The sequence below is a fragment of the Mastigoproctus giganteus genome, chromosome 14 (assembly GCF_048544385.1).
Source record: "Mastigoproctus giganteus isolate SK-2022 chromosome 14, ASM4854438v1, whole genome shotgun sequence".
Classification (NCBI taxonomy): domain Eukaryota; kingdom Metazoa; phylum Arthropoda; class Arachnida; order Uropygi; family Thelyphonidae; genus Mastigoproctus; species Mastigoproctus giganteus.
The window spans coordinates 83119741-83133550 of record NC_143588.1 but is presented as its reverse complement, the minus strand read 5'-3'; the positions used below and the strand labels follow the sequence as shown (position 1 = coordinate 83133550).

The following is a 13810-nucleotide window of genomic DNA, read 5'->3' as shown; positions in this document are numbered from 1 at the left end:
TATTGCTCCGTGGATATGCGGTGGTCATTCCCCGACCTTTCCGCATCCTCCGTATTTGGTGTCACGGGCTTGAACCTCGGTCTAATCAAGAAGCGTGTGCTACGCACTCCTGCTCCTGCCCACCTGGCTACGGAGGTCCCCACTCTCATCAGTAAAGAGTACCTTAAGTAAAGATTTTGTGGTGTAACCTTTAGAAATAGTGTTGGTCCTTAAGTTTTGCACTTCAGTATCGTATTGTTTATATTGATTTTTATTCGTTGGTATATTTGTTCTTGTATATTTGTGAGTTGGTGGTTTCAGTTAATTTAAATACTGAAAAGTTCATGAAGGCACAGAAATAAAAAAATCTCTTGATGTGTGAGTTAGATAGCTGTGATTCGCCTCCCAAAGGCAGAGGTACTAATGTATCCGTTTGAGGATTGATATATCAGACGAAGAGGCGCGGCTAAAATTCATTATCTTGTTTCTTAAAATGAGTTTGAGGTATTAAGCGCGGATACGCGTTATGCTCTGTCACGCCTTGAACAGGTTATAGTCAAAACATTAATCTTGAAAAAACATCAGGAATCTTTTGGTCACTTGATACTGTCAGAATCGCAGTTACTGAAAATTTAGCGCTCTCTATCTCTATGCCACTGAACCCGCAGTGCCATTTACCGCAATGAACTCCCTGAAACTGTTTATTCGAAATCAAATTAGAGGTAGTCGCGTTAAAAAAAGGAAATCTTAAAATAAGAACTTCGTGGAAATTAAGGCTTGAACTTAATAGGTTAAATCTCCAGTATTTTATTGAAAACTTAAGAATCGGTTGATCAGGTCGATTTGGATATGTCTAGAAAGCGGTTTTGCTTGAAAGGATAAAAAAAAAAAAAATACTTATGCTATTTGGTGAAATAATATTTATTTTAATATTTAATAAATAATATTTATTTATTAAATATGAAATAATATTTATTTTTCATTCATCCAAGGCTGGGGTCCCGCCGTATCGATACAATTAGTGTAAATAGTTAACAGTTTTTATGCAAGATGGTTCTACTTTCAACGTTTCACCAATGAGAAAATTATTAGTCGCAATTTCCTTACAGCAATGAATAAATAAAGTTGAGCTAATGCAATTTTGAAGGCGTATTGTGAAAGAAGGAACAAAAAACACTCATAAAGAATGGTATTTATTACAATGAACAAGTGAGTTCCAAAATACTGCCTCTTCATTTATTGTTCATCTTCATTCAAGGTAATTTAATAAAACTGATACTAGATCTAAGGAGAGGCTGATCCAACTACAGCATGGCTGTTGATCAAGATGAATTCTCCTTTAACATGCCAAGTTCCATGGTCGCATCGTCATATACACGTGAAGGGTTGTGAATCCTCCACTCTGGTCAAATTCGTTGTATAGGCATTGTGGCACTGGAATCGGAAGGAATTTCTATAAAGAAAAATAATAATTATTAATGTCCAGAAAGACACTCGTTAAATACATATATAATTTTTGCTATACACAGGACAGCACAAAGCCTTATGTGTAGCGATAATTAATTTTCTGCCTTCTTCAGAGGCCAAATAATTAAATTAAGTATAACAATAAAATTAGGTAACTACATAATTTGGTTCAGTAAAGAACACTACATGAACAATTTTAAAATAATCATGACATACAGAAATAGGTAGCTGAACCTACTGTGCTACTTCATATCATAATATATACAGTATTGTTATTATAGTTATAAGGACCTTGCCTCTTGACCATGATTTGTGTGCCAAGTGGCAATCAATACCAGATCTTTTGACTCCCATTCACTTTCTCCACTCGCCTAGTGGAGTTTACTCCACCGAATAATTTTGAGGACGCCTTCCTCTACCCCCCAGTATTCCCCCACCACTTGACTTTCATATTCCCCAATCTCTATCTCTGTTTTTTTTTTTTTTTAATAGGTCCTGGCACTGAATGCTCAGGCAATTAGGTGGCAGGACCTGCCAGAGAATAATGGGCAGCCTGGCTTACCTCCTAGCGGTGTTTACGGGAAACGTGGGGTCCCATTAGTGGTCCTGCAGCCAAAAGCCAGACCAGAACAACAGAACCCAACATAATATTTCTCATATACAACACACAATACTTTTGTCTGGCCTTTACAGAGTAATGTATACTTCACAAGAGTACTTATAGCACAGTTGTGGGAACTACCAGTGGCGCCCCCTCCCCAAACGCTGTCTGGCTGTTTAGCTAATGGGAGTGAGTCGAAATTAGGAAAGTAACTAGGATACAAACAGACACTCCTGTCCCCGTATTACACTAAGAGCCCATAGCGTGGAAAATTTTAGTTGTAAGAAAATAAACAGTATATGACTGAAGAACATAAAGTTGGTTCTCGGGTTATCCCGGAGCACAATTTCCCATCCGTGTTAGTAACGGCCCTGGACATGGTAAATATATGCATCCGGAAATGGTTGTCTGTATATCTATATGCAACGAAATCTTATAATTAACATTACTGTATATTCTTAAACTTATGCTGTTATAATTTTAAACTTAAACTTATAGATAACTGGCTGATATATATGAAACGGTATCTCTTAAGGATGCCACATCACTTATTTCAGCAAAATATGCTGAAACAGTTCATATATACCTGTAATGGACTATATATGGCCTATTTCAGCATATTTACATCAACTGTTACTAAAAGTTTAAGTTTAAAATCATAACAGCATAAGTTTAAGAATATACAGTAATGTTAAGTAGAATTTTAATTATAAGGTTTTGTTGCATATAGATATACACACAACCACTTCCGGATGCATATATCTTCCATGTCCAGGGCCGTTACTAACACGGATGGGAAATTGCGCTCCCAGATAACCCGAGCACGAACTTTACGGCCGTCGTAGCCGAGTGGTCAAGCACACGGGTGCATAAGTACACATGCCTTGAGTGACAGGGTTCAAGCCCGTGACTGCTGAATACGGTGCTGTTTCTTGTATTCTGTCTCTCTTGTGAATTCCTCTGACCGTTTGATCGTCCAAGAGTATAAACAGAAAATGTATTTATTATTTATATTCTTCAGTCATACTTTTACTTTCCTACAACTAAATTTTTCTACGCTCTGGGCTATTAGCATAATACGAGGGCAGGAGTGTCTATTTTTATCCTAATTTCGCCTCCCGTTAGTTAAACAGCCAGACAATGGCTTATAACTATAATACACAATTCATCAAAGTCTCAACATAAACGAGGCCCCTTAACCTCCTTTGCATCCGGGCTCCCAAGTGCCTTTGCACGACCCTGCGTTCAACAATGGCTCTGGGATCACTGCGTTCAGCACACGTATATCTTTCAATGATATCTGTATTGTTTTTAAGATTGATTTTAATAAGCTCCATTACAGTGGCATCGAATGAAAGATTCCATTACGAGCAAAAAAAAAAAAAAACTTCAAAATTATTTAAGGTCGTCTATTTCCCAGGAAATCTAACTTCACTCTTAATTATTTCCATCGAAAATAACATAGCAAAAAAAAAAAAATTGTTATGACAACGTCATTAATGACTTTGCAGCCAAAAGGGCTAGAAATATTTTGTAATTATCCAAGCAATGTTTGTGTATAATAATTGCTTTAATAATATGTAAATGCGTGTGGTTATTGGTTCCTATTATTATATATCCGTGTTCCTATTTTTATGACATGATTGCAATTGTTAAACAATATTGTTGATTAATGTATTAAATATCATTCGTATTTAAAATCCTGGTTGTTGGTTAGATTTTAGGAACATCAGCAACTAAGGCCATGTCGTTCCGTGTATATAAGTCTGTAAATTGCATGTGTTCTGAGGTCGATTTTCTGTTTGCTGGACGAAAAACCATGCTATCCTCGCCTGAGACCGACGAACTTAGCCACGTTGTGAAAAGACCCATAAAAATTCCTCCCGTCATCAACGGGATTCAAACTCAGGTTTTTTTTCACCGGTATGCAGAGGACAGCGATTCTACCAACTGTGCTACCCACGAGGGTTTTAGGATCCTGGTTTAAACGAAATGAAATAATTATCACAAAATTTTTGGTCACACCTCCCAAAATGTTTTATTTTATGTAATTGTCACCTGCTGAAGCTGGTAAAAACTACCGGTGTGGAAAGTACAACCTCCCCCACAACCAAAAAATTTCTGGGTGTGCCATTGGTTTATATCATAAGCAACTGGGTGGGGAGGGGGTTAAAAGTATCGACAGTATTACCACTGCTCTAGTGTTGTTTAAATTATCATTGATAGTACACCAATGAAATTATTCCTGTCAGCGCCAGCTGACACATTATTGTCACTCGAAGAGCTATAAAATTTAAAAATTTGAATACTGTAAAATTTGAAAAAAATTAAAAAATCACTATTACAAAAATATCCGGTATTTATTTTTGCACAGCACCCCGCAACTAATTCATGAACAGGGTCCCACAAATTTCGGGGTCGGTTCTGATTCCTACGAAACCAGGGACGCACCAATGGTGGGGCTACCCGACTTTGGCCTCTCCAAAGAGACTATCAACACAAAAAAAAAAAAAAAAAAAATCAGTAATTTTCTTTAGATCAATGCGGCCACTCTGATGTTCAGCCCTTCAAAGAAAAATCCAGAATGCGCTAATGCACAGAACTCTGAAATCACTGCAAGGTGGCTTTACACGCCTCTGTAGAGGCTCGAATAGTTTATAATCAATTTTGTTTAAAAAATTGACTTTTGAGTTTTTATACATAAACATTCTCAAAAAATATTTCTCAATTTTCTGGAATATATTTAACGTACGCATTAAATATGTGCCAGGAATATCCAAAAAGATGGAATTAACAGCATATTTGCACGCATGTCCCAGCTCCAGCAGCCCAAACGTCATAATAACACGTGATACATTTTCAGTATCAAGATGCTTATTCTTGTTTTCTTGCTACCTAACAATGCGCTGAACAAACTAAAAAATCTATCTCGTTTCCTTTATTTATATCAAATTATAAAGGGGCGGGATCACTTTATTTATATCAAATTATAAATGGGCGGGATCACTTTATTTATATCAAAAGAACGCATTAATTCTTGGGAGGGGATTCACGATTTTTAAAGTTGATATTTAAGTAAAATAAAACGGAAATTACCTCAGCTGATAATATCAAGATAATTTTGAATGGAGTTCGTTATAATTTTCAGCAGAAGGAAATGATTTGTGTTCCCCACCTCCCAGAAGTCTATTCTAACAAAATTTTATATTTCACTGTATTTCAACTGAATAAATTTCAGTTGAAATTTATTCAGTTGCAAAATTTATATACATGTATATGCACTGGTGTGTGTGCAAAACTTAAAGAACAACACTATTTCTAAAGGTTACAACCACAAAATCAAACGAAACAACCTGCGACAATTTGCATAACTGTGGCCGTTCAGTAGAAAACTGGTGCACATGCAAAAATTTGAATCGTGATGAGACGTCTCACATAAACAGATAAAAGCAGCAGTTCAGCAGTTATGTGCAAATTACCGAATGGTGAGCACGATTGTTACAGACGTTTGATTGGTTTCATACAGTGCTACAGACAAATGGCTAGTAGATAACATCTGGATGACTTTATCCGGGGTCGAATTATTGGGAAGGTCGAGCAAGGTCGAATTGCGAGGAGTGTGGCTGCAGAGTTCGGTATCGCAGATACCATCGTCTCACGTGCGTGGTCGACCTTCAGAACAACAGGTACAGCTGTTCAAAGGACCAGTGGTGGTCGTCCACAAAAAACAACGCCCAATGATGATCGCTATATACTCCTACAGGTCAAGAGGAACCGACATCAGACAGCCGGATCCGTTGCAAACCAGCTGCACAGAAGCACAAGAAGCAGGATATTGCGGTTTACTGTGGCCAAACGACTCCACAAAGGTGGACCGTTTGCCCAACGGCCAGTACGCTGTGTCCCTTTAATACCTCCCCATCGGAGATACCGTTTACAGCGGTGCATCGAACACAAGGACTAGACAGCAGCGCAATGGGGTAAGGTACTCTTTACTGATGAGAGTAGATTCAGTCTCAGCAGCGATTCTGGACGTTAGCTAATCTGGCGAGAGGCTGGAACACGGTATCACCCCGCAAACATCACTGAAAGGGATCAATATGGCGGTCGAGGTGTACTCATCTGGGGAGGCGTTATCTTGGATGGCCATACACAACTCCAGATACTGGAAGGCAATACTGTAACCGGTGCACGCTACTGTACTGAGGTAATCCTTCCCCATGCGCATCTGTTCCGAGGTGACATTGGCCCCGAATCATGTTTATGGGTGATATCGCCACACCCCATCACAGCGCAGCCGTTGATATGCTTTTGGAAAGTGAGGATATTGTTCGTATGGATTGACCTGTCCGTTTCTACCGATCTAAATCCCATCGAACACATGTGGGATGCTCTGGGGTGACGCCTAGCGGCACGTCCACACCCATCAGAAAAAGTTCACCAGCTGAAGATGGCACTGACAGAGGAATGGACGATGTTACTGCAAGAACTTATTAACAACATTGTTCTAAGTATGGACAGGTGGTGCAAAGCCTGCATCAACATTAGGGGTGGCCATATCTTCTACTGACAACCACCTCTTCCCTTTGTTCAATCTTTGCCAGTGATGCATCTGCATCATGGCAGCCAGTGCTATGTTGCCATTTTTGAATAAAATTCCTCTGTACCGTTTTGTTTCCTACATCATTTCTGTACCTCGCAAGGTTCCTTTGGGTATGCTTTTCCCATATCCAGGCCACTCCTATGAGAAGCTACAGGTGAAAACCTGACTCATCCTTAAGTTTTGCACACCAGTATATATATATATATATATAATGTTTTGTTTTTTCCTTTCAAGAATAAAAATCACCGAAAATCATATTTTTATACATAACCATGTTTGGTGGTTTTTAATTGCAATCTTTAAATTTTTTGTTTTTAGATATCATAGGCAATCTTACCTGAAATGCTTTCTTGGGAGGGTATTCAAACCTTGTGCTGAAGTCGAAATGACCCAAGTTGGCAAAGCCATAACCAGTTAGTTTTCCACGATTATACATGAGGAAGAACGGGGAAAAATATCTGCAGTCCATGTTTTCAGAAATATCGTACCAGTAGTGTCGACCTGAAATAAAGAAGAATTATTAACATAACAGGATCATACGTATTGAACTAGGACTTTATCCTTATCTAAACTAGGACCCACTTGTACCTACCCCATAAACACAAACACAGGTGAAATTTACTGAAAGTGTGGATGACTCATTTCTCCGAAAGAACAGATTAATTTCCAGAATAAAGAAAAAATCACTCTCTCCTAATTCTCCAATAGGGTGTAACAGTAGAACAGGCTGACCATGGCGTATTATCCGCATCGGGAATATGCCTTAATCTTTTCCACTGGTTATGAACACAAGAGAGCAGTTGACTTATATGGAAATTTTATTCGTTCTACAGAAACTATTTTAACTGGACAACCCATGGATTTGAGAACCTATATAAGCTAAGACTTGAAAATTGTAACATTTAGTTTAATTGTAGATGTGCCAAGTTAAGGTGTGATATGTAGGAGTGCACACATTGAAGTATTCGTTATCTATTGTGACTATGGCATACGTTTTCCTTATTGAAAGCTTTTTGTTTTCTCACTCTTAAAAAAGGCATTTATCATAATAGCAGCAACTATACCAAAGAAGAAAAACTATGTACGACGAAACGAGAGTTAATGAAGTAATTTTAGAAGAGAAAGAAATGTTTATTATCAATACATTCAATGTTGTTTGCGATACATTAATTGCCGAAATAAATAGATGAACAGAAATATACACCAATATTTTAGATACTTTTTTTTAAAAAATTATAAATCTTGATTTATATGAAACTGAATTCAACACTAATATCGATAAATTAATAAGTATACATAAAAATGACATTCACTCGGAAAAGTTTAAAGATGAAGTTATCCAATTTTTACTATTTATTAAAGGAGAAAATATTGGCAACTATAATATGAATGAAATGTATATCATTAATAATGGACCGAGATCTTAAACTCAAGATAAAACGAACAATTTGTCATTGTTATTTGTTGAATCTGAACTAGTAAATAGCATTAATTACTATGATTTAATAGATATTTTTGCCAAGGAAAAAATATTTATGCAAATAAATTTTATGAGCTCATAATTTAGCTATTGAATTGTTAGTTTATAATGTACCTGCTATTATTTACTACTGACAAACAAATTGTAAGATTTGGCTTACTAGTAACAAAAAATAAATAATAAATAAATAATAATAATATATACATAACATATTGTATATTATTCCTGAATATAGTTTAGCTATATTCAACAATCATTTAATTAAATACACCAACAATTTGAACAAAATATAAACGGGTGTTTAATCGTTTAAGAAGGTACGAAATATATTAACTCTTTAGAGCGCGGAGTTTATATGCAGTTTTTGTATTTGGAGTGTACAAGTAAATTCTAATAACTGTGAAGACCCCTCCTGCAAAGTGATGTTGGAGAAATATCCATGTTACTCAGGAAGACTGTATTTTAAATTGTATATGTTAACCGATGAGATTGTGTCTTATAAAGAAAAATGTATGATTAAGACCTAACAATATTATTACATGTACATTAAATTGTTCTTTGATAGTAACGTGTGTCTGGAGTAAATTTGTTTTCACTCTACTCTGTATTCTAAAAGGACATGGAGTTTTCCCTGCAGTCAGGGCCCTAACATATTTAAAATAAAGTAGGACAGCAGACATTACACGGCAGTGCTTGTGTAAATTGTTATAGATAAAAGTTGGCTTTAATCGGCCAGAACAAACTTATTCCTACAAGATGTAAATGTTTCTATAATTTTTTTGGAACAATTTTTGATATTGTTTTTGTAATAAAATTAGTAATTACACTAATTTGTTGTACTTATTTGTGTAATATACTTTATTGTTGTTGGGCTTCCCCCATAGCTCGGTTTTGAGTGTGCTGGTGGCCGAGGTTCGATTCCGGTGGGGGCCCAAATTTATGGTGTTCACCCAACATCATGATGTGAAATGTGGAGCTATTTGTGAAACCGTAGCTGAGTGGTCAGTGCAGTGGCACACGCTCTTTGAGTAGACCGAGGTTCAAGCCCCTGACTGCTAAATAAGGTCAATTTGCCAGCCCATGTTGGACCAGCGTGGCAGATTATGGTCCATTTCCCTCAACGTAAAATTGTTGAGGAGGCTGTCATCCTGCAGTGGGTTGATAATGGCTGCAGTTTTTACTTGTGAAAGGGCAGCCGACGCTGATCACGAAACACGGTGATGGAAGTCGATTTGCCGACCACTTGATGACCTCCCAAAGCAACGTGGCTGGTCATCATACCCTCACTGGCTGTTGCGACACAGAGTTTAGTTTACTCTTTATATTTCGCAGTATTACAACGTTTGTGTTTAAACAGATCGGCAAAAATAATCGGGGTTTTTTCCTGATCATATTTATATATGCAAAGTTTTTTGGGGGTTTTTTGCCTCTGGTATCTTTAAAGGGGGCCCCGCAAGATTAGCACCTCGGGCCCCGGGAGGTTAAGTACGACCCTGATTACAGTACAGTTCCCTAATGGCAAGTAGAGTAAAAAAGGAAAAAACAAGAAAACAATACTCACTTAAGCTACTAACGTAATAAACGCAAATAACTCACCCATAGTAACGAAGCATCCACCTCTTGACCAGGAAGTGCTGACAATATCTTTTTCATATAGAGGAGCCATAAATGAATTGCGAATTGGATCAGAACCATTCTGTAAATAGAGGTTGCTGCCAGGTTTCTGTTCATTAAATTCTTCGCTTGATCGTCCAGTGGTGCAAATTATTTCTGCGAGAAAGAAATGAAAATGTTTTCGTAGGTTTCCTTTGGTTATTTTCGTAGTTATATTTTCACCTATTAATTATTCTAATGTTTTCCTATTAAAAACTGCATCAGAACTGAGCTATTGCTTCCCTTCTGTTAAGGTATGGAGGAAAATGCTAAACTTACAGGTTACATTCCGATATTCACCTACCCTGGGGAACAAATTCATTCAAAGAAAATCTATTACACATATTGGATAATACTAGGGGGAAAAAATCTTAAAAGATCAGAAGGGCCACCGTAGCTGAGTGGTCATTCACGAGGGTACGTAAGTACAGGTGGTTTGAACAACCGGGGTTGAAGCCCGCGACTGCTAAATATGATGCTGTTTCTTGTATTCTCTCAATCTTATGAACTCCTCTGTGGTCCCGAAGTATAAACAGAAAATGCATTTATTTACTTCTCGATTAGACAGAATTGTTCAGAATTCGAAGGTCGCATGCCGTAGAGTGCATCAGAAGAAATGTCATTATTTTGTAGATTAAGGAAAGTAAATAATACAAACATTCCAACGGGATAATACCCCCCCACCTAAGACACTGACGTATTAGCTCTAATAATCAAATAATTTAGAAATTATTTTATTCCTTTAGTAGAAAGTTTACTTAAAAAGAGACAGTCAGCTATTAAGCACTTCATATTTAATACAAATGATGAGGCCTACTACTATTCATTATACGATTTTATATTATAATCTGTACTTAAAACAACTCTTTAATAATCTTCTTTTGTAATTTTTCTGTACCATCAATTTGATAAGCAGAGTAGGCGTTTCATATTATGCTGGAATATTCCAGAATAGAAAGAATAAATCCTGTCTTTAATATAAATTGCTCTAAATATTTTTCAAGTAACCTAATTTGTGAATGTCAGTTTAACCATTTCTGAAATACATTTATTAAAATAAACCGTGATAGTAAAATAACTCCCATATGTCTAGTTTCATAAACATTTTTAACAGATATTATTTACCCTTTTCAATTTAATTAATTATAGGATTTTAATAAATTAAAACAAAAATGTTTATTTTTTTTAACAAAAAGTGAACCGGATGTTTTTCTGTATTTAGAATTAAGTTATTGACCAACTGCACATGCGTTTTAGCATCACCAGATGTATTTTTCTTATTAATTCTGAAATCATTTGTATAAATTAGCAAGGTTATGTTGCCATCAAAAACGCCATGCAATATATATATATATAGTTTTTTTTTTACATGTGTTTCAATTAGACAATCCTTGAAATACTTACCAGGATTAACCAAGTAGGAAGTCAAAACGTAGACTTGGTCGTCATCAATAGTGTCTAGTTGGTAAGTAGAACTCTGAGAAAAGCTCAAAGTTGTATTTACAGCGTCCGCTAATTTCTTTGGGAGCTAAGAAAACAAAGACTGATTTTATGGTTTTCACAGATAATAAAAAAAAATAATAATAATAATAATAAAAAGAAAATAGCGTACTAAAAAAATAGAAGATCTATAAGTCTCTTCAGGTGTCCATGTTCACAACACGTAATGATGATCTGAAAGAACTAGGAATAATTATTCCTCGAATGTCAATCTTTAATTTTTAAAACTTAAACAAATATTTGCAAATTCTTAATAATTCGATAAAATTTTACAGACTATTTTAACTGGGGATGACCTTTAACTGAAAAAACACATTTAACCCATCAATGAGACCGACTAATTCAATCACACTGTGAAAAAGCGCCCATAAAAATTCCTCGCGTTATTGACAGAATTTGAACTCAGGCCTTTTCCAGCCATTGTGGGTAGAACGGTGATTATATTCACTGCATAGTTCGACATGCCAAATTGATGTTCCACAAGAGAAACAAAGTACATATATTTTGACAAGAGATCTCTAGACAGTTAGTTGTGTCGTCGAGAAAAAAACACCTCCAAAACTGGGGTGTTTGTTTTTTTTTTTTTTTTTCTGGGAAAAATATCACTCAAACTGTCGGGTGCTATTGTTAGTGGTACACTGTACGCACAGCACTACGAGTTCTACAGACAAGCTACTGTCCACAAACCTTTCACCCTCTGGTAGCACAGTGGTTACGATCGTGAAATCTCGATCGTAACCCTCACTGTGGAAAAGGCTTGGGTTCGGATCCCCTCACCCAGCCTGGGGGGATTTTTATGGACTGCTTTCACACGGGGAAGTGCTTTACAGATGAAAAATGAATGAGGTTTGCCTGGATGAAAACCCTCATACACCTCCCACCGGGAAACTTGGATTTTTCATCCAGGTTAACTACAGAATAGATCCAATTTTTACAGACAATATGCTAATACCTCAGCCTTAGTCCTTTGGTACGAACAACAACTACCAACAAACCATTCCAGCATGGAAATTAATAGAAAAGTGGCGAGTGCAATGAAACATGGTTCGTATTAGTTGGACTATTATATTTTGAATTGTTTTCCATTGCAAAGGCAATGTAGTCTCTCTCACACACACACACACAAATGAAAGTGTCGTTAGGCACGTCGTACATATGCATGCATTAGTGCCTATTGCCTTTACCAGCCCGTTCGCAGGTAACAACCCGACTCCGAATGGACAGATTTTCATGCAATTTTATATTTGGTACTTTGGGAAAGATTTGTCGAACCATCCAAAATTTCATTAAAATTGGAAAAAAATAAATCCGTCAAATTATTTCTTTTTCCATGATGTAGCCGAGTGGTCAGCAGCGTGAGTGCAACAGCACGTGCTCTTTGAGTGGATCGGGATTCAAGCCCGTGACTGCTGAATACAATTAACGTTTCTATTGATGATTTATTCTAAACTCCACTGACCTGGTAGTCGTGCTGGAGTAGATATATACAAAGAAAAAAAAAAGATATATATATATATATATATATATATATATATATATATATATATATCCTAAACTGTTCACACACCATTTATTTAAATTTAATACACTGTAACTTACATACCAAAATTTGAGGAATTTTCCTCTAACAAAATATTATTTAGTAGAGGTCTGAAACAAGAATTATTATTACTATTATTACATAAGGAAAAAAAGAAACAAATTCATAGATTAAACAGTTTTAATGCAATATTGTTCTCTTTAGTCAGTCCATGCACGCTTCGCGTGTATTGTTATGTCGCTTGTAAGGAAAAAATAAGGAATAAAAAAAAGCATATGGGAAAAGACCAATAACTACATTTGTAATTAAACTGAACGACTATGTTTAGAGAACATAAACTACAGATTATAAATTTATAATCTCAGTAATCAATTGGTAAGAAGATAAGGTTTAAATTTACTTTATGGTGCTTTACCCATGGATCTCTGCGACAAAGAGTGAGAGCTGGCCTAGCTCTGCCTGCCCGCTGGTTCGCAGTGATCGGACGATTTATTCCCGATTTAAAACCATCCGCAAAGGAAAGAAAATCGTTCCGATTTTAAACTAAGACCCAAAAGGGAAAAATCGTTTGTACGTTTGCTGATTTTAAATCAGAGCCGAAGGGGTTATTAGTTTCTGCACCCCCCCAGCACGTTTAAAATCTAGAAAAGAAGTTACACAACGGAATAGATAGTCCAATCACAGCAAACCAGTGGGCGGAGCTAGGACAGCTCTCTACTCCTTGTTGCAAAGATTCATGGGTAAGCATTATCAGAAGATAACTATATTTACTTCTGACTTTTATTAATCGCAGAAAAGGTTAAAAATTCAATTAACTAAGAAAAAATCGAACGCACCTGAAATTTAAACACACTGCATATATTACCTGACATGTTTTTATTTGATAATGGTATTAAAGTCCAATGAATATAACAGACCTGGAAAACAACAGCTGTGGTTCTGAGAATTCAAAGTGAGAGAATCAGTTGAAAAATATAAAAAGGTATT

General features: G+C 36.3%; 1 protein-coding gene across 1 annotated transcript in view; it reads right to left on the bottom strand.

Moving 5' to 3' along the window:
- Positions 1-1159: 1159 nt before the first annotated feature.
- LOC150075301 (uncharacterized) overlaps positions 1160-13810 on the bottom strand; it is a 43238-nt gene continuing 30587 nt past the window's right edge. Inside the window, exons 5-8 of the mRNA XM_090388671.1 lie at positions 11188-11311; positions 9727-9900; positions 6988-7151; positions 1160-1432 (exon numbers count right to left, since the gene is read on the bottom strand). Coding sequence (XP_090244797.1) covers positions 1319-1432; positions 6988-7151; positions 9727-9900; positions 11188-11311 — 576 coding nt within the window. The 3' untranslated portion in view covers positions 1160-1318. The remainder of the gene's footprint in view (positions 1433-6987; positions 7152-9726; positions 9901-11187; positions 11312-13810) is intronic.